Source organism: Myotis nattereri, assembly GCF_964212035.1.
Source record: "Myotis nattereri genome assembly, chromosome: 3".
NCBI lineage: Eukaryota > Metazoa > Chordata > Mammalia > Chiroptera > Vespertilionidae > Myotis > Myotis nattereri.
In genome coordinates, this window is record NC_138077.1 from 60779797 (window position 1) to 60801141 (window position 21345).

A 21345-nucleotide genomic window follows, 5' to 3' on the forward strand; every position below is an offset into this window, starting at 1 on the left:
ATTCCCTGGCCTCACTTCAAGCCTTTGAAATGAAACTTTCTGGGGGTGGAGTTTAGGAATAGTAATTTCAAACACCGACCACAGGATTCTCTGGCATTGAAGATTATTGATAGCTTGTGAGGTTTTTATTTGAGATTTGGGTTGTTGGGGTCTCTTTAGAACAGATTTCCTTGAAGGTTATTTGAATGAATTGCTGGCAAACTTATGTGACTGAAAGTTATAATCCCTTTCTATTGTGTCATCTCAAAATTTTAATGTATTTTAAAGGGAAATTATGTAGTCATTTTGCCTGCAAAAAACATTGCTTATGATCATAAAACCCTATTTTAGAAAAAATTAGAAGATACAGAAGAAATAAAATTTCTTTAATTCTGTAATGAAGAAACAACCATCAGTGATTCTTCCTGGCATTTTATATATAAAAGACATGCATACCACACACATCACCATTGGGATTATATTTATGTACATTTCTTGTATTATTTTTTTTAACTTAGCCATTATGAACACTTTACCACGTAGTTAAGTTTTTTTTAAACACCATTTTAATGAAAGTATATGGTTGATGGAGTAAAAAACTATTCAAATGCATTTTTAAAATCTAATTTTCACATATCCGTACTGCTTTTCCTCACCAGGAAAAGTTGACATTTCTGAAGGATCTATTGCATTTCAGGCCCATTCTCTTATTTCAGTGGTTCTCAAACTTTAATGGGTATACTAGTAAGAGTCACCTGAGGAGCTTGTTAAAAATTTATTTTCCTGAGTGCCAGGCCCAGCTTCTCTGAAAGTAGGGCCCAGGAATCTGCAATGTAAACAGATTCCCTTCTGTATTAGATATAAGCACTCTTGGGAAACACATTTTGAAAAATGCTTTTTAAATAAGTGGCAAAACGGACTCAGACACGTTGCTCACTTGCCCAGAGACTTTTGTTTTATCTGTTAACAAGATTTGAGCTCAGTTCTTCATGACTTCAGAGCCGTTTCTTTCCATTACCTCAGGCCTTCTCAGAACTCCTCATCCACGTGTCCCTACTGACGGTAGAAAGGGAACTCTGACCCTTCTGTAGGGCTCTGTGGGGTAGCTGAGAATGACTCATAAGCACACACTGGACCTCCATTAAATCTCCCATCAGAAAGTTTATGAATTCTGTTATGTTGCAAAACATATACTATATAAACTAATTGCAGTGCTTTGCTTGTTAAATTTACTTCATGTTTCCTGACTGTTTTATGACAACTCTTGCTGTAAAATGGGTGAAACAGGGTCATCCGGCATCTCTTGCCCAGATGCGGGAACCCTGCTCCATTGTGCTCTGGGATTCAGGGAGGAAGGGGCAGTTGAAGTAGTAACTCCTCTTGGAGTCGGGGAAGAGGAGGACTGCTTTGGAGTACTTAGTGACCGAGGAGCAGAAGGTGATGGGCACGACCAAAAGAAAGTGCCATGTATTAGGGATAGGGCCCTCTACCCTTAGGAGAGGACTGGTGTTCGTAAACTGAAGGGAGTGGCATTGGGGTGAACTTTTTCATTTTCTAAAATCTTCCCAAAATGTAATGTTACACCCAGCTAATGTTTTCCTTTCCTTAAACAATATTTTTTCTTTTTGTTTTGTGTGTGTTCCATCTGTTTTAGTAGTGTACTTATGTATTTTAATTATCATAGCCTACAAAGTAATTTATTATTTACCAAATTCAGCACCAGCGATGTGTCAGGTCATAGGAATCCGTAAATCAGTGATTCTCTTTGAGAATTAAATTAATTTTTTTTAATTTTTTATTATTAGTTAAGGTATTACAAATGTGTCCTCATCCCCCCCTTTAACCCCCGAGAATTAAATTAATTTTACTGCCATATTTTTGTTTATACTCAGTCTCCAACTTTTTATATTAACTTTTAATTAATGTTAGATGTAGAGAGAAGTTGCAAAAATGGGACAGAGAATTCATTCAACATCCCCTAATATAGCCCCTTACATAACCAGTTCAGTTAGCAATTCAATTAACTACAGACTTTATTTGAATTTCATCAGTTTTCCTGCTGATGATATATTTTTTCAGAGTATTGCGACACTTTATTAAGAGTATTAGTTTTGAATTAGTAGCTAAAGTAACAATTGCATGAAGTCAGATTAGAGGTACTGCATAATACTCATACTTGATTTATTGACATCACTGAGCAATTTTTTGGATGGAGGTTAACTTTTTGTTTTTTATTAAGCACATTTTATAGTCCAAAGCTGTCATGATGTGGCTGTACAATTTAACAGTTTTAAAAGCTGTTCAGATACAAACTTATTTCAAATTGTCAAGCATAATTAATTACAAGTTAGAATTAAACTATCCCAGTACTTTAAAACACAAATCTAGCAGTGATTTACAGTTGAAAATTACTATAATCCTGGAAATTCAGAATTCCTTGGGTGCCAAAGTCCTCTGCTATAATTAGGCACTATCCAAAGTTTGTGTGCATATTCAAATGCCTTGATTTTCCAAGGAAAAGAACTTTATATTAAACAACAACAGAAAGTCCATTTGTTCAGAAGAATTACTTTCTTCTCTCCCTTTTCCTTCCTCCCCTGGACTCGCCTAACCAGTTTGCTAGTAACACTGTGAGAATGGTGAAAGAGAAATCACTTTCACAACCACTATCAAGTTTACAACATCTACCTTCTGAGTGCAGGCTTATTTTTTTACACTTTTAGACTCAACTTCTTAAAAATAGGAATTAATGTAGTAACACGTGGGAGGGAATGTATTTAAGAAGAAAAAGGAAGAGGAGAAACCAAGATGGCGGCATAGGTAAACACCGAACTTGCTGCCTCCTACAACAACTTCACAAATACAACAAAAAGACAAAACGGACATCATCCAGAACTACAGGAAGGCTGGCTGAGTGGAAATTCTACAACTAGAAGGAAAGAGAACAGCACACTGAGAGTCAGGAGCTGCGGAAGTAAAGTGCAAAGGTATGGAGGCTCGAGCGCTCGCGGAAAGGGGCTGGCACCTGAGGACACGGCTGTCTTTTTGAATCGGGAGGGAGTCACAAGTTCCCAACTGCTCTGAACTCCGGTTCCAGGAAGTCTCTGGGGACCCAGGACTCATACGGGGAGAAACTGAACTGTCTGGCAGTGGGCAGAACTCGGAACTTGAGGGCAGCTTTCCCTCAGAGGTGCTTGCAGCAAATACCAGGACACTGAGATGCGCGGCCCCTTAGGGCAGGGCTGAGAATCTGCCATAGCTGCTTGCTCCGCCCTGTTGATTCCTTGAGACCCGCCCCACCCAGGCTGCAGCAGAGGCTTTTGCATATGAATGCCCTGGCCCTTTGCAACCTGAAAATTACCTAACAAATTACAGCTGGGCCAGACAGACACAGAACTTCCAAGAGAAGGCCCAAGGCCCCACAGCAGCTTGCATTGCTTCACAGCTGGGCCTCATCTGGGCACCTCCAAACTCCAAAAAAGGAAGGGGAATCTGCAGATCTTTTCGTAGCTCCTGCCGGGTAACCTCAGGCAGAGACTAAATTAGCACCTCCTTAGATCCAAGAGCCAGTGTACCCAGTCGTCAGAGTGGGACCATCCAGATTACAACTCCTCAGATCCATAAGGGACACACTCAGGGGGCAGACTCAGTGAGCACCAAAGCCCCACTGAAGCAAGTCTTGCCCCAGAAGGGTGTCTTCAGCACAGAAGTTCTCCCACTGCAGACACAGCTGATTCTCACTGCCAATTGGCCTGGAGGTCAATTCCTCCCAGTGATACCTACAACAATCAAGGCATAACTACAACAAGACTGTGCACAAAGCCCACAAAGGGGTGCACCAAGAGTGTCCACCTCAGGTAACGGGGGAGGCTGAGCCACTGGGCCCTACAGGACACCTAGCACACAAAACCACTCTACCAACACAGGGAAGCATAAAAAATGCGGAGACAAAGAAACAGGTCACAAATGACAGAAGTGGAGGAAAGCAAACGACTGGATATAGAGTTCAAAACCACGTTTATAAGGTTTTTCAAGAATTTTATGGAAACCGCCGATCAATTTAGTGAGACCCTGGAGGATATGAAAAAAGACCAACTAGAAATTAAACATACACTGACTGAAATAAAGAATAATATACAGAGATCCAACAGCAGACAAGAGGATCCCAAGAATCAAGTCAAAGATTTGAAATACGAAGAAACAAAAAATATCCAACCGAAGAAGCAAAAAGAAAAATGAATCAAAAAATATGAAGATAGTGTAAGGAGCCTCTGGGACAACTTCAACTGTACCAACATCAGAATTATAGGGGTGCCAGAAGAAGAGAGAGGGCAAGATATTGAAAACCTATTTGAAGAAATAATGACAGAAAACTTCCCCTACCTGGTGAAAGAAATAGACTTACAAGTCCAGGAAGCGCGGAGAACCCCAAGCAAAAGGAATCCAAAGAGGACCACACCAAGACACATCATAATTGCCAAGAGCAAAAGACAAAGAGAGAATCTTAAAAGCAGCAAGAGAAAAAAAGTCAGTTACCTACAAGGGAGTACCCATACGACTGTCAGCTGATTTCTCAACAGAAACCATGCAGGCCAGAAGAGAGTGGCAAGAAATATTCAAAGTGATGAATAGCAAGAACCTACAACCAAGATTACTTTATCCAGCAAAGCTATCATTCAGAATTGAAGGTCAGATAAAGAGCTTCACAGATAAGAAAAAGCTAAAGGAGTTCATCACCACCAAACCAGCATTATATGAAATGCTGAAAGGTATTCTTTAAGAAGAGAAAGAAGAAAAAGGAGCTCTTACCACTTGCCACAGCATGGATGGAACTGGAGAGCATTATGCTAAGTGAAATAAGCCAGTCAGAGAAGGATAAATACCACATGATCTCACTCATTTGTGGAATATAAAGAACAACATAAACTGATGAACAAGGACTGATCCAGAGATGGAGAGGCATTGATTGGACTGTTGGGCCTTGGAGGGAAGGTAGGGGAGGGTGGAGGTAAGGGGGAAAGATCAACCAAAGGACTTATATGCAAGCATATAGACCTAACCAATGGACACGGACAACAGGGGGGTGAGGGCATGAGCGGGGGGTGGGGGTGGGGTAGGGGGTAACGTGGGGATAAGGACACATATGTAATATCTTAATCAATAAAAAATATATTAAAAAAGAAGAAGAAGGAAAAGGAAAAAGCAAAGCCAACCCAATAAACAAATCACATACACACTCATTGATTCTCAACACCGTTCTCAGCGCAAAGGACAAAACCGAGACCAGGGACCTTCCCTTTAGTAGTCCGTGGGAAGAGGTTTAATTAATAGGAAGTTCTTATTGGTCCTTTAAAATGTTATTACATTCCTTGATCTTTGGAAACAATGGCAGGGGGCATATCAAAACCTAATATTGAACAGGGGAAAAGGAGTGCCAACACGATGCCAAAGTCCTTTCCATGCGTGGTCAGCATGATGATGCCATTCAGACATTTGGGCTACTGAGCACTTGAGAGCTTTGAGAACCTGCCAGGGCCACATCAGCCAGTGACACCAGAAATGACAGGGTTGGGATTCATGAACTTGAGTCTCTGCACCATGTAGGCGTACCCTTCACTCAAGATGGGCCTCTGGGACCAGCCCGACCTACTATATGGGCTCCAGCATACAAGCAGGCCAGTTAACATCCTGACAAAGTCGGAAAGCATGAATTCTAGAGCCAGGAAACCCCGTTAGTAGAGCCTCCTTGTTATTCCCTCCCCACAGTAACAAACTCACAGAACAGTGGTTTTTGACAGTGAAGTCAGATGCTTACTATGGGAAGTGACCACTAGTACTCAGGAGTACTTATGAGGAAAAGAACAACAACAAAATGTTAAGGTAACTCTCTATTGTATGTACTGCACAACAAATAAAACATTGTGTTCAACTTTAGAAATTACATTTTAAAACAATATTTCCATTAAAAACACCACACACACAATGACAATGACAAAATAAAAACACCATATGAACACTGCAGGAAGTGTTCTAGGTAATCCACATGAATCTTGGTGTAGGTTCTTAAGCCCAGCTCATGGCTAAGTGAGAACACACTCTGTACTAGTGTCTCAGGCCTGGGGGACCATGAGATGCTGGACTCCAGTAACCTGAGGTTAAATTGGTATGTACACTATATCTATATGCAGATATTTTAATTTAGGAGGCAAGCACATGCGTAAAGATGTTATTTTACCAAATATCAGGAGATGGTTGAGGTATAGAGACAGTTAATAAAAGAAAAGAGCTATATTACCTGTTAGGAGATAATATAACCGGGCTTATAGTTCTTTAAATGAAAAGTAATGGTACAGAAAGGAAGTGAAATAAAAAAAAATATTACTAAAACAATCCAGAGAAGTGGTTCTCAACCTGTGGGTCGTGACCCCTTTGGGGGTCAAACAACCCTTTCACAGGGGTTGTCTAAGACCATCAGAAAACACATATATAATTACATATTGTTTTTGAGATTACTATGCTTTAATTATGTTCAGTTTGTAACAATAAAAATACATCCTGCATATCAGATATTTACATTATGATTCATAACAGTAGCAAAATTACAGTTATGAAGTAGCAACGAAAATAATTTTATGGTTGGGGGTCACCACAACATGAGGAACTGTATTAAAGGGTCACGTATTAGGAAGGTTGAGAACCACTGATCCAGAGAAATTTTTCCCATTGTCCAACATGTTCCTAATACAAGACAGAATTCAGAATGACATGGACGTTCAAAAGGGGAATGCTGACTTTTGAAAAGGACAGCCCTGGACATTGTGGGTAGGTGCTGGCACCCAAAATTTCACCAAAGAAGAATGCTGTTTCTTAATATCAGACCAAAGTGCAGAGCACTATAAATGAGAAGCCAAGTCTTCTCTTGACTGTCCATTTACTTCTGGAGAACAAACTATGTTCCTTTTATATGAACAATTTACATTTGAAGCATTTATTTGTTTTTCCCTGATAGAGGGAGGAAAAGGGCTTCTGTCCTGCTTGAAGTCAGTGAAGCTAAGGAACCTTAAAGTGGAGGCCAGAATGGGCAGTGAGAAATACCAGTACTTAGAGTTAGGCTGCTTTGCACCTACCCAGCATCTAGAACCATCTACAACTTCATAACTCAGCTGTGAAGAACACCCTTAGGTATCTGTAGACGTTTAGCCAGTACTTCAAGACTGGGAAGCCTGAAAGGGGTAAAGTGCAGGCTGTTACCTGGAGATGAAGTGTATGTTATGGAGGGAGAACAGGTCTCATCCTGGGTACTGGAAGGCACATTTAAGAAATCTCAAATCAAAGTAGTGTCATCATGAGAGTTGCTAGTGATTTGTAATTCATCAAGCTGTGCAAACACACACCCAGAATGTTCTACCTATGTGTGCAAACACAATGTGCTTGCTGGGGCTCAAGGGTCGAGAGCAACTTGCAAGCCCCAAGCTTTAATTTTTCCATCTTAGGCCCCACTGACAATCCTTTTGTTGTCAAACGGTGCATTGGGCCAGTTCTTCGTGTTGCTTTAAACAGGTGCCACATTTAGTATCCCATAGCTTGATGGTATGACCTATCTGATGATTCCCTAACAACCAACCAGTCCCTGTACTGGAGCCAGGCAATGCCTTGCTTGAGCCCATTCAGAGTACGAACAAATTCACAGGTACTCCTGCTCCAGACTTTGATGGTCTGTCACCAGAGGCAGATACAGTGTATTATCATCAAAGTCTGCTACATTGACAGCAGCGCAGTGGGCAACCAGGAGCAGAGTGAAATCGGTTTGGCAGAGCCATGTCCTACACAGCGTTGGAGCTGTCCTTGGAACAGGTCACCATCAGTCCACTGCTGAAGCGTCAGTGCAGTCCAGCCTTATGGTGCATCAACATGTTCAGAACTTCACTCATGTTACGATCCCAGACCCTCACTGTAGAGTCTGAAGAGCTAGTCACAATGATACGTGTCATCCTGGAGACAAAGGACAGAGCCCGTGTGCACCATTAACACTTTCAAACATTCCAAGCTGGTTTTATCCCAGATCTTAATAGAATTATCTCATAGGCCATTGATAATTTTTTCATCATCATAGTGTGAACAGTAGACACCTTCACTATTTTCAGGGGGACACTGAATCCTCTGCAAGCTTTGAGGTTCTCACTAGCAGTTGGAATCTGTTGTCTATAAAGTGAATTGAGAGAGCTACCTGTGGGTCTATTTTTATTTTAACTAATTTATTTATCCTCAGCTAAGTATATGTTTATTGATTTTAGAGAGAGAGGAAGAGAGAGAGAGAGAGAAAGAGAAACATCCATCCGTTGCTTCTCATATGCACAACCTAGGTATATGCCTTGACTGGGAATTGAACCCGCAGCCTTTTGGTGTACGGGATGATGCTCCAACTAACTGAGCCACCTGGCCAGGGCTGTGGCTGTATTTTTAAACAGGCACCGATCCCACCCTCTTCTTTCTGAAAGTCACTTCCAGGGAGGGTCCGTGCCCACCATTCGTTCAATCAGCTTCTTCCAAAGCATCTCTTGGGAGATCACTTGCTGCTGTTCTTTGCAGACCAGCTCTGCCACATGCAGAGACCTGGGATCCAGGTCGGAAAGAATGTCTCCTGCTTTGCGATCTAAGCTTTGCTCTGGTGAAGTGGTAATGGAGTCCCCGTGCAGCATGGGCTCCAGGGACAAGTCAGCAGGTCCATGTTGCTAATGACCTTTGGGAAACAAGGTGCTCCACAACTTCCATTTGATCTGCTTCAGACCGCTGGTCAAAACTTAATACACAGGTTTTTCTTTTTGTGATAGTTTCCTTCTGATGGCCTCTTTTTGGAGATGATCACAGGTGACGTCTCATTACTTATCTAGAAATTATTTTGTACTTCAGATCCACCCATCCAACGAATGAGCATATCCCTTTCAGACTGGTCTGAGAAACGACAGCTGTCAAGCAGCTTCCAAGATTTTTTCCATTTACTGTATCCAGCTTTCTCTCACAAATCCCAAACATGCACTCCAGTAACTGTTGAAAGACAGAAAGCAATCCCTGTACCCACTGGTGTCAGTGGCAAAGGATAGCCACCAAGAAATGGAAGGAAGGGTCAATGGAGTGGTGGGTCGCAGGCTCCCTGGTCTTGTCCTCCATTGGCAAATAGGGCTCCATGGTGACTCCAGAGCCCCGCCTCACTCTCTCTGGGCAGCAGAGAACAGAGGAGGCGATGGCCAAGGCGGAGGCGGTAATCACACCTACTCTAGCTTCCAAATGATTTCTCTTTCTGTTTCCATATTCCATCCAGGACACTACTAATTGCATTTAGTTATTTCCCCTTGTCTGCTCCAGTTTGAGATAGTTCCAGTTTTTTCCCTGTCTTTCATTATTTGGACCCTTTTGAAGAGTACCAGTTAATTGTTTTGTAGGATAAAGTTTTGTAGAAGAGTACCGATCAGAGAGAGTGTTATATTACCACTGATTCATGAAGTTGAGAGGTCTTATCACGGGTGATATTAACTTTGATCACTTAGTTAAGGTGATATTTGCTAGGTTTCTCCCCTATAAAGCTGTCTTTTCTTTTGTAGTTAATAATTATCCTGGAGGAGATATTTTGAGACTATGTAAACTCTGTTTATTCTCAAATTTTCACCCATTAATTTGAGCACCCATGGTGGTTCTTGTCTGCGACAATTAGTGAGTGCAGTGGTGTTGCCTAATGGTGATTTTTTTCATCTCCTGCTTCCTTATTAATTGGAAGTTTATTTGATCATTTATATCATTGTGAACTCATGGATATTCAGTTTTTTCTGAAGGTTACAGTACAATGCTGTTGTCCACATAAGAAACATCCAAACATAGAGAGACTTTTCATAAGAATTTATTTGAGCCAAACTGACAATTGCTAGAAAGCAAGGCCTCAGATGCTTTGGAGAATAACAGTTTTGCAGTTTCTTTTATGTGTTTGAAATTAAGGAGAGAACATAAGGAAGATTACATGAAGGTGGGAGAAAGCAAGGCAGGGTTGGATTATAGGATAGTTAAGATTATGTACTATCTTGAATTACAGGATAGTTAAAATTCTGTTTTCTCTCAAAGGTTACGCCTTTGAGGCGATTACTTCTGTCATTTCCAAGGTGTGTTAACCTAGCTCAGTGATGGCGAACCTATGACACGCGTGTCAGAGGTGACACGCAAACTCATTTTTTTGGTTGATTTTTCTTTGTTAAATGGCATTTAAATATATAAAATAAATATCAAAAATATAAGTCTTTGCTTTACTATGGTTGCAGATATCAAAAAATTTCTATATGTGACACGGCACCAGAGTTAAGTTAGGGTTTTTCAAAATGCTGACATGCCGAGCTCAAAAGGTTCGCCATCACTGCCCTAGCTGCACAAGAACAATGGACAAGATTGTTTAATAACCTTTCACTAAAGAAGTTATAGGCCTGAGGTGTGACTACCCACCATGACCTGCCCAGTTAGGAATTTATGATTTCTTACAGATTTTCATCCACACCATCATTATTTTCTTGCTCAGATGCTTCCAGTTTGGGCCATTAGGAGCTCAGCCTTTGAGTTTAATGGCTTGTACATGTAAATGGCTACTTCTAGCCCCCCTCCCAACCAAAGAACCATTGCTTCTTTAGGGTCTGGGCAGTGATGATTCAGAACCCATGCAAAGGAGCTATAATCAGGAGAGTGAATACCAGAGGCCCAAGGAAGGTAGGACGATGTGGGAAAAATAGTCAGATAGTCAGCTCTCAGGAACTCTGCAGGAGTGAAAGGAGTGGCAATTTTCAACCTCTCCACTGGTGCTGCCCCAGAGAAAGCCACCCGAGTAGGATCGTGTGCCTGCGGCCATAGCATGCCCACTCTGAGATGTCTCCAGGATTACCAGATGGATTTAGGAACATTAGAATGCTATTTTGGCACCTTTGGCAGCTGAATGGAAACCACATCTTTTCCTCCTGGTGATTAAGTGCTTAGTAAATATTTGTGGAGTGACACCTTCTGTTTCTCCTCCCCATGGTGGAGCATTATTTGTGTGTGTAAAGTTTCCCTAGGAATGATACTTATCATCCAGGAAGATTTACCTTTTTAAAAAATATATTTTTATTAATATCAGAGAGGAAGGGAAAGGGAGAGAGAGATAGAAATATCAATAATGAGAGGGAATCATTGATTGGCTGCCTCCTGCATGCCCCCTACTGGGTCTTGAGCGTACAACCCAGGCATGTGCTCTGACCAGAATCCAACCGTAACCTCCTGGTTCATAGGTTGATGCTCAACCACTGAGCCACGCCAGCCGGGCCCGATTTACCTCTTATTATAGCTTGTCTTCCTTAATAGATTTTTTTCTTTTATTGTTATGGAAAGTTTCAAGCATATACAGAAGTAGAGAGAAAAAGCAAATGACCTATCATCTAGCTTTAGTACTTCTCCATATTTTGCCAATCTTATTTAATTTATTCCCCCATTTTTGAGGTGGGGCTGGCCTATTTGAAAACAGATCACAGACATTAAAGTCTAAGAAAGGATTGAAATAATCTCTGAGTGTAAGGCAGTGGTTCTCAACCTGTGGGTCGCGACCCCTTTGGGGGTTGAATGACCCTTTTACAGGGGTCGCCTAAGACCATTGGAAAACACATATATAATTACATATTGTTTTTGTGATTAATCACTATGCTTTAATTATGTTCAGTTTGTAACAATGAAAATATATCCTGCATATCAGATATTTACATTATGATTCATAATAGTAGCAAAATTATAGTTTCGAAGTAGCAATGAAAATAATTTTATGGTTGGGGGTCACCACAACATGAGGAACTGTATTAAAGGGTCGCGGCATTAGGAAGGCTGAGAACCACTGGTGTAAGGACTTTACCTCAGTTCCCTTTGTCTTTCCTTTGTATGCCCAGCACTATGCCTGAAAATAGCAGGTGCTCAGAAAAGACTGGTTGAATTGAGAAGAGGAAACACAAAATTATGAAAACATTATTTTTGAACTAACTCTAGGGCAAACTTCTAGAAAGGAAAGGGTGGCGAGTCTTGCCCTAAAATAACTTCTTTCATGCTACCTGAATTTGTTTTCTCCAGCCATGATTCCTCTTTCCTTTAAGAGAACCTTGATTGAAATAGAAAACTCTCTTCAGAAAGAGTTCCGGGTCTCCCAGTTTTTAAAATTTTATTATGAGTAAGTCTGTTCTGATAACATTTTCCCCAAACACCAACCAGAAGTTACCTGCCCTAAAAAGAACTTTTGTTAAAAAAAAATCATCTTTTTTTAATTATAGGAATAACATATACTAATTGAAGGAAGAATAGGAAGTTACAGAAAAATAGAAAATAAAAATAATCTGTATTCAATATGTAACTTCAGAGATAACATTATCTTTATTAGCATTCTGGTAAAATTTGAGCATGAATCACATTATAGCATGTTCCTGGAATGTACGAGGTGTGTCAGTGTATATACGCTCATTAAATTCTTACAGCAACTATTGTAAATTATTTTTTTTACTGTTTTCTAGCTGGGGAAACATGCCTAAAGGGATTGTCTTCAGTTACTTAGCTGATAAGCAGGCTGGGGAGATGTCTCTTGAAAAACAGCTGTATTAGAGACGGTTTGCACCTTGGATGTTCACTCACAGGACCACGGAGACCTCACACGTGAGCTTCCTTCGTGCTGACTCCCTGTATAGTCAGTTTTGAGGAGAGCACTAAGACTAGAAAAAGTAAGAAGTGATTATTTTTAATTGAATCCAACATAGTCTCAATAAGCAGGGTTAGCAATGAAGAGCTAATTATTAAGTAACTAATAATTAGCTACTTATTAGTTAATTATTAACTTAACTAATAATTAGTTAAATTAAAAAGGAAGGCCTGATGCATGAAATTTGTGCAAGAGTAGGCCTTCCTTCCCCCAGCTGCCAGCACTGGCTTCCCTTTGGCACCTGTGATCCAGGCTTCCCTCGCAGCCCTGGCTTCGTCCAGAAGGTCGTCCAGAAGGACGTCTGGTCTAATTAGCATATTATGCTTTTATTATTATAGATCATAAGGATGGACCCTTGCTTTTATAATGAATTTCTTATCTTTGGACAAATTGGGCTACAGTTCAGCAGCAGTAGTCTATGCCTATTCCTAACTCACTACTTGGGTAGGTTTTTAACTCTCTCTAAAAAACACTCCCTCCCTCTGCAGAATGTGTGTGTGTGCACGCACCGTAGTTCTGTGATCAGAAGTCCTTTTAGGCAGGTGAGTGTCCCTGTTAGGGGACCATCCCTCCACAAGCAGCTCTTAGAGAAACAATGCTTGCAGTCCAAATTTTCCAAGATTGAGATTTTAATCAAAAGCTATTGGCAATCCTAGCATTTTTGCTTCCTGCCATTAAGTCCACAAGGTTGTCTGATTGGCCCCAGGAATCTGCAGACTTACCTGGAGGGAAGAGAAGAAACTTCAGGAAGCCCGTTGAACAAACAGGCCCAAGGAAAGGGACAGGAGGATGTGGGAGAGATAGGAGGCTGCTAAAGAAAACTCTGCCTATGGACGGGGTTTGTGTTGGGTGCACCCGGCCACAAGGAAGGAGATTGACATGTCCATGTGAAGGATATGGCAGAAGCCCAGGCTTTGGGGCTGACCACGTGGGCTCAGATCCCAGCTTCACCACTTACTACTTGTGTGTCTTGGGCAAGTTCTTCAATCTCTCTAGACCTTCATTTTTTTCATCTATAAAATGAGGAGACTAATAATTCTTAGCTTGTAAGGTTGAAATGGGAATTAAATAAGGTGATAAAGTGATTTAACCACATTACATGGCACAGAGTAAATGCATAAATAAACCACTCTTATTAGCTTTTATTACTGTTATTTTTTAGGTACCTTCAAGACTAAACACAGGTCATACTGTTTAATTGCTTGCTGGGTCAAAACCTCTCTTTTGTGGTTTGACCCAAGAACCTAACCTCCATCTATTACGTTGTGTCTAGAGAGAAATGCTTTCTAGGCTTCCCTCAAACTAGCCTACAGCTACATTTTGAAATACTACCCTTCAGTAAGTATGAGGCCCGTTTGAAAGTAGCTAAGACTTTGTTTTTGTTTTTCATAGTAAATTACCACATCCCCACATCTCATTTAAAAGAAACTTTGTTTTCATTATAAAAAGACAGAAGTGTATTATACAAAATTTAGAAAAGAAAAGAGAAAAATATATCCTTGGCTAATCCCATACTCCTGATACAATTATTGCTAGCTTTTGGCTATATTTTTTTCTAGAGTTTTCTTATTTCTATAATTTCAGTAGTAATCATACACACACATAGAGTTTGTTTTCTCTGTTTCATTTTTGTTACTTAAGATTTAATCATAAGCGTTTCTGTGTTATCACTTGGTATAGAAAATATTCATTCTATTCATATAATTGAGGATATGTTTGGCTATAGAGATTATTATGCCCTGGCTTTAGCATTTCTGTGTTCTTCTGTTAACATGTTTAGAATTTGAGGAGAGGTGTGATTTTGGCAATGCAGAGAGGATGTGGGGGTATTGCTACTCACCACCTTCATCACCTTAGTGCACTCTCCATGGTCCAGCTGGGCCCTCACTTATGTGGCCTCAGAGATTGATTTATACTTAAGTATGAAATCAGCATGGCAGTTTATCAAATGACAGTGAAAAACATAGAAAGGTGGTTCTGCCAACCTCCAGTGTGTCTGCCTGTTGGCCATTCCTAACCTAAAGTTACTTAAAGTAAAGCATATAACAATATCAACAGCGATTGTCACCAGGTAGTGGGTGCCTCCTGTACACCAGGAGGTGGGCTAACATGTGATGTATGAATATATTAGGTCATCCAGTCCCCCAGTAACCTCTCCGGGTAGGTACTATATTTATCCCCATCCTATATGATAAAGCGGTAATATGCAAATTGACTGTCATGCCCTCACACAAGATGGCCTCCCCCATGTGGACACAAGATGGCCTGCAGGGGAGGGCAGTTGGAGGGGGACCAGGCCTACAGGGGAGGGCAGTTAGGGGCAACCAGGTCAGCAGGGGAGGGCAGTTAGGGGCAACCAGGTTGGCAGGGGAGGGCAGTTAGGGGCAACTGAGCCAGCAGGGTAGTAGTTAGGCTTCAATCAGGCTGGCAGGGTAGTGGTTAGGGAGTGATCAGGCTGGCAGGCAGAAGCGGTTAGGGGCAATCAGGCAGGCAGGCAGGCGAGCAGTTGGGAGCCAGCAGTCCCAGATTGTGAGGGGGATGTCCGACTGCCGGTTTAGGCCCCATCCCACAGGGATGGGGTCTAAACCGGCAGTCGGACATCCCTAGAGGGGTACCAGATTGGAGAGGGTGCAGGCTGGGCTGAGGGACACCCCCCACCCCGTGCTCAAATTTTGTGCACTGGGCCACTAGTTTTATAGATAAGAAGACAGGTTTCAGGGCCAATATGTGGTGGAGTTATAGTTTCTGTCTGAATCAAAACCCCTGACCATAACCAGTTTTACCTGTTATTTTTGTAGATGACTGACCTCCTGCATTGGGCTTCTCTTATGTTTCTTGCCCTCTCCCCCATCTGTTGGGATGTGCCCATGCAGTGCCTCATTGTGAAAATCCTTGATTTTTCATCCCTGTTTTTGAGGAACACGTTTTTCTAACTCTCACAGGATAGAGCTTCTGTCTTGTTCTCTGAAACAATATTTCACAGGTTGTTAACCTTCTCTTATAGCTGTGCCAGGAAGAGGACGGCTGTATTTTAGGCTGTGTCAGCTCAAAGCTGAGGAGGCATTTCCAGTCTCTGCTTTCTCCTCCTAATATCTGGGCATGGCTTTCTTCCTGGGTGACAGAGATGACCCAGAGAGAACTCCTGTGATGTATAGGTGGCTGGGACCTTCTGCCTCGAAAGTCTCTGAGTTTCTGATCTCTAAACCCTCGCTGGAGAACTCCCATTACTGTCAGTCAGGTTCCCTGGGGGATAGGTTTTCAGTTCGCGCTGACGTGTGACGTGAATCATCGCAGGGTAGGATTTCCATCAGAAACACGTCTTTGTGCTTGCCTTCCAGAGATTGTTGGAGCAGAACTACTGAGCACAAGCAGGCACTGCGTCGTCAGCTGCCACCGAGCGAGCACTCGGATTGGAAAAGTGGAACTGGAAGCTTCTTGCCCACAGTGAGGCGGAGTGACCCATCTGCTCACATAACAAGACATGGGCTTCCACGCGACTTCCTTCCTTTCCTACAAACTCCGGTTACTCTTGCTTTTTACTTTATGCCTGACGGTGGTGGGGTGGGCCACCAGTAACTACTTTGTCAGTGCTATTCAGGAGATTCCTAAAGCAAAGGATTTCATTACTACTTTCAAAAAGGCCGTGGTTTTGGGGAAGAAAGAAACTCTGGCTGACGAAGCCTCTGTGAAAAGAGCAGACCTGGATGACTGCCCCTCCGTCTCTCCACACCTCAGTGAGTATTTGTTTTTCTCTCTTGCTTTCTTTTTTACAAGGGCTACATAAAATTTTTTTACTAGATACATATACAGAAAAGTACAAAGATCAGAAGTGCCCAGCTCAACTGAGTTTCACGAAATGAACATGCCTGTGTAGCGGCATGTAAATTATGAAATGGAATCTTCATGGGACCCGAGGCGTTCCCGTTCTTTCAGTCACGACCCTTACTCCGGGACTGTAACCCACCCACAGATTCCCCTGCTTTTGAACTCTGCCTACTTGGAAACATGCACTGTGTACTCCTTTGTGTCTGAACTCCCGTTGTTCGACGTTATGTTTGTGAGCTGTGTCCATATGGCTGATGCGGAGTCTTCCACTCTATGCGCACAGCCACTTTTATTATCCAGCTGCACACGTCAACAGGCATTATTTATTTAGCTCGCAGGTCTGTGGCGTGAGCTCGGGGTCAGTTGGTTTAGGCTGGTGGCCCTGCTCCACGGGTCTCTCATCCTTTTGGGACCAACGGGCTGGCCTGGGCACTTCTCTCCTGGCATCTGCAGACCACAAGTGGAGAAATACAAGCCAGTCAGGCCTCCATTTGTGCCCCATCTGCTAGCACCTCTTTGGCCAAAAGTATGGTGTGGAAGGACAGGATTGAGTCCGTCCTTCAGTGTTGCATTTAGTGGTTATTTCTTAAATACGTTGTATGTTCCCCTTTGATGTGTTGCCTCTCAGTTTAAATCAGCAGTGAACTGGTTTTAGCGAACACGTTAATTAGAGAGAACAACCCCACTGCGATATTGTCTATCACCCACAAAGGTTCGAGCACACCTCTGATTCTTTAGGACATTAAATGCTGATGGTCTGTCAGGCACTGAGCCTACATATTGCTCCCTTTTCCGGGATGCCTTTTTCTCAATTCGTGTCTGCCTGGTGGATTCCTGTGTATTCACGCAAAGTCTAGCTTAGATAACTTCTCTTCCCGAAAGGTTTCTGGGACTGCCCCAGAGTTCATCTCATGCTCCCTGTGTGTCGGCCTATATTCCTGTTGTGGTGCTGACCACAGTGTGTTCATACGCTTGTCTTTCTGCCCCAGGGCACAGCGTGTGGGCAGGATGCAGGCAGGGTGAGCCCTTCCAGCCTGCAGAGCCCGTGCCCCTCCCTGTCCTGCAGAGGTGGCTCTCTGAGTACATGCAGTTAACTGTCCGTGGGGCAGCCTGGGGCTCTTCGGAGGCTTTTTGCTCTTTACGAAAACCTGCAGACCTGCTTTCCTAATGGAACCACAGTCTTGTACTGTGTTCGTATTGGCATGCTTCTCTCTACCTAGTCCTGGAAAAGCCAAAACGTTACTCTGAATTGTGTGAGGGAATTATTCTGCTCAGAAATTACACAAGCTGGGATAGGAAAATGAGTCATTGAAGTGCAAATCTGATGGTATTATCCTCCTTGTTCAAAATCCTCACAGCGTATTTAAGCCATATCTGCATTTATAAGAATAGATGGGCAGCTCTGGCCTGCATTCTCAGTGGTTAGAGCATTGGCCTGTGCACTGAAGGGTGGCAGGTTTGGTTCCTGGTCAAGGGCACATACTTGGTTTACAGGCTTGATCCCTGGCCCCAGTCAGAGAGGGAGCAGGAGGCCACCAATCAATGTGTCTCTCACATTGATGTTTCTCTCTCTCTCCTCCTCCCTCCCTTTCCACTCTCTCTGAAAACCAATGAAAAAATATCCTCAGGTGAGGATTAACAACAATAGAAATAGATGGGCAGTGACACAAAACTGAGCAAGGACCTGGATTAAGAGGGTGTCATAATTAGAGATGGATGAAGATGGGCCAGAAGGGACAAAAACTGAGGGTGGTAGGGAGGCTGATAGAGGACGTGGAAGCAGGAACTGGAAGGTTAGGATCATAAAAAATCATGGCAACGAGAAAGTGAGCAAGGGGACTGGCTTATATCAGACCTGTTGCACGGGGCTCTTTCAGGGGCCAAGAAGAGAGGCGTAGCAGGTAAACTCGGATGACGGGGTTTATTAACAGGCTACACAGGAAACCACCTCCACAGCCACACCATCATCTCCCAGAAGCTCTGTGGCCTGGCAGCGGCCCCGGTAGCTTGCCTTCCTTCTTACTCCTTTTCTTAGCGTTTGTTTTTAGGGCCTCAGTGCCTGCTGACTCTGGTCACATGCAGAGCCTTCAGGAGTTACTCTCCTCAGGTGGCTGGAGACAGTCACTTGCCCTTGGTGCTGTTGGCAGAGTCTTTACTTCATGGACGCCGGAGCCTGGTCTCAGCAGCCACGGCCAGGGTAGGGGATGGTCACAGGGAGCGAGGCACCGTGACGCACATAGGAAGGACCCTGCAGTTGTTTGGCTCAGAAGAGGAGAGCACTACTTGCAAGCAACATGAGATCTTACAGCCTGACCAGTGTGTATGGAGCTTCAAGGAAGTGTGGCTCAGTTCCCTGCGCTCTGCCTCATTTCTTTCCAGTCAGTATTCCCTGTTCATTCAGACCCAAGAGGAGGGTCCCTGTCTTCAGCCTGATCTTCAAAGTCTTGCATGAGATTGGTTACCATGGACGCCTCCTGGGTTTCATCCCACCAGGCTGTGTCCGGACTCGCAGAGCAAATGCTCCATCGGGGATGTCTGCTACGGTGGCACATGCCTGCCATCGCTGGGTTAGGGAGTGAGGCTAGTTTCTACATCCTTATGCTGTTTTACCTCCAAGGAGCTAGGAGAGCTCCTGAGAGCCCAGGGAAGGAGTGGGTAAGGGGTCTTGTCCATGAGCTTGATCCCACGGAACACACTTGATTTTGTAAGAGTCTTTACCCTCCTTTGGAACTTTGAGAAGGAAAAGTGGATAGAGCACGTTTGAAGGTAGTCTAGTCTTGCCCTCTGCTTTTCACCAGGGTCATCAGGACAGAATGCATTTCTAATTTATGGCTGAATCACTGAGCCGAAGTTGGCTATCCAGTCACAAGGGAATGCTCTTATATGTCACTTTCTGGCTTTTGTAGCCAAGGACCTGAGTCATATCATTCTGCAGTTGTAGTTTATGACCAAATGAGGCTTTGAAGTAGTGATAATAAAAGCTAGCACTCATACAGTGCCAGGCAATGTTCTAAATGCTTACATGTGTACTCGCTCATGCCAGCCTATCAACACTTAAGGAGAGAGCTACTGTTGTTTCTTGTGTTCTGTTTTAATTGTAGGAGGTCAGGACAAGCTCGTTTTCAAACCAGATCTTACTCTGGAAGACGTGCAGGCAGAAAATCCCAAAGTGCACAGAGGCCGGTATCACCCCGAGGAATGTAAGGCTTTACAGCGGGTTGCCATCCTCATTCCACACCGGAACCGAGAGAGACACCTGATGTACCTGCTAGAACACCTTCATCCCTTCTTGCAGAGGCAGCAGCTGGAATATGGCATCTACATCATCCACCAGGTGAGTGTGGGGACAGACCAGGGCTCTGCCTCAGATTCTCCTCTCTCTGAGGTACTTGGCCACCTGTCTGTCTTGGTTAAAAGGCACATCAAACTGTTGTCAAAGGAGGGATCTCTTACCTTGTTCATCCTTGAAAGGAGTGAAAGAAATTCTTGTCCCAGAGTGTGGAGTGATGGAGCTAAGTGCTGGGAAACTTCACTGCCCCTTCACTAAACCTCTGGAGGAGGCCTCTTTTGTCGTGAGCCCTTCCATGTTCGCCAATGGCTGCCCTACAGTTTCCCCCTGAGACAGACCTACGTTTCCCTCTGCGTCGTTATACACTACACAATGAGACGTTGGAATTGTTTTGCATTATTGAGTGTAGCTACTCACTGGGGATCTAGCAGGATTTGACAGACTACTGTGTGTTCATAGCATGGAGTTCTATGACCCTCTCCACCATTCTGCCTTTAAGTTTGCCACTATTTATTATGTAAAACATGTTTAGTTTTCACTTTCTTCCCCCCCCCTTTTTTTTTGTTTCTTGATTTACTTATTTGGCTTCCAGAAGCATGATTAAGTAGGAACACAGTGTCAGTGTTAGCATTTGAAGAGTTTAGCGCAAAGTGGAGTGGGTAATTAAAGATATCTTTATTTGATATTAATGTTTATTGAAAGAAAAATAAGGCACCAACTTAAACGTCCATGTCTAGCTTTTCAAAACTGCCCTGGGCCTTCCAAAAATTTCCCCTCAAATCCTTACAAATGCTAAAAATGCAAGCAGAAATCATTAATTGCATCCTTGCTATTGGATATAACCAGTAATATTTGTTTAATGAAAACTTTTGACACACCAGAGGGTATGTATAGCTCTGCAATGTATATTTTATAATAAACTGGGGCTTTTGAAAATTAATGTATATATACAATACCTCTATGCCTATTATTTTAGTATTTGAAACAAAATTTTACTATTATTATATTGTTTTATAATTATTTTTGCTTTTGACATGGTTAGTCACTCTGAGTTTTTTTTCTCAGGACAGCTACACCCAATATATATATTCATGAGTAGAAAAATGTTTGCTTTGTGTTATTCTTTTCAGGAGAGTACTATGGAAACTTTTGAGAGAACTGCCTATATTTTTGTTATGATAAACTGTTTATTGAACTGGAATTTATTCTGAAGGAATTTGATCTAAACAGCCATGAAAACATGAATGCTGTGAAATCTTTTTCATGCTTTACTTCTGATCTTATTACTGGTCGAAATGTGTTCTTTTCTTACCCAGTGATGAATCCCTTCTTGGGGGGTCACTGTGGGGATTAGCTTCCGCTGTTAAACATGAAAACAGAATTTTCTTACAGTGATTCCAAGAGACTTTTAAGTAGCTTAGAAATACTATCAGTAACCTTCTCTGTTTATAGGTCACAAACTCTTTTTTTTTTTTAAATTTTAAATTTTTTTTTAGGTTAGTCCTTACCTGAGGGTATT

The 21345-nt window shown here is 42.5% G+C and overlaps 1 protein-coding gene across 1 annotated transcript in view; it reads left to right on the forward strand.

Moving 5' to 3' along the window:
- The window catches only part of B4GALT4 (beta-1,4-galactosyltransferase 4), a 33060-nt gene that overhangs the window by 2241 nt on the left and 9474 nt on the right, over positions 1–21345 (forward strand). Inside the window, exons 2-3 of the mRNA XM_081087381.1 lie at positions 16051–16446; positions 19639–19871. Coding sequence (XP_080943507.1) covers positions 16194–16446; positions 19639–19871 — 486 coding nt within the window. The 5' untranslated portion in view covers positions 16051–16193. The remainder of the gene's footprint in view (positions 1–16050; positions 16447–19638; positions 19872–21345) is intronic.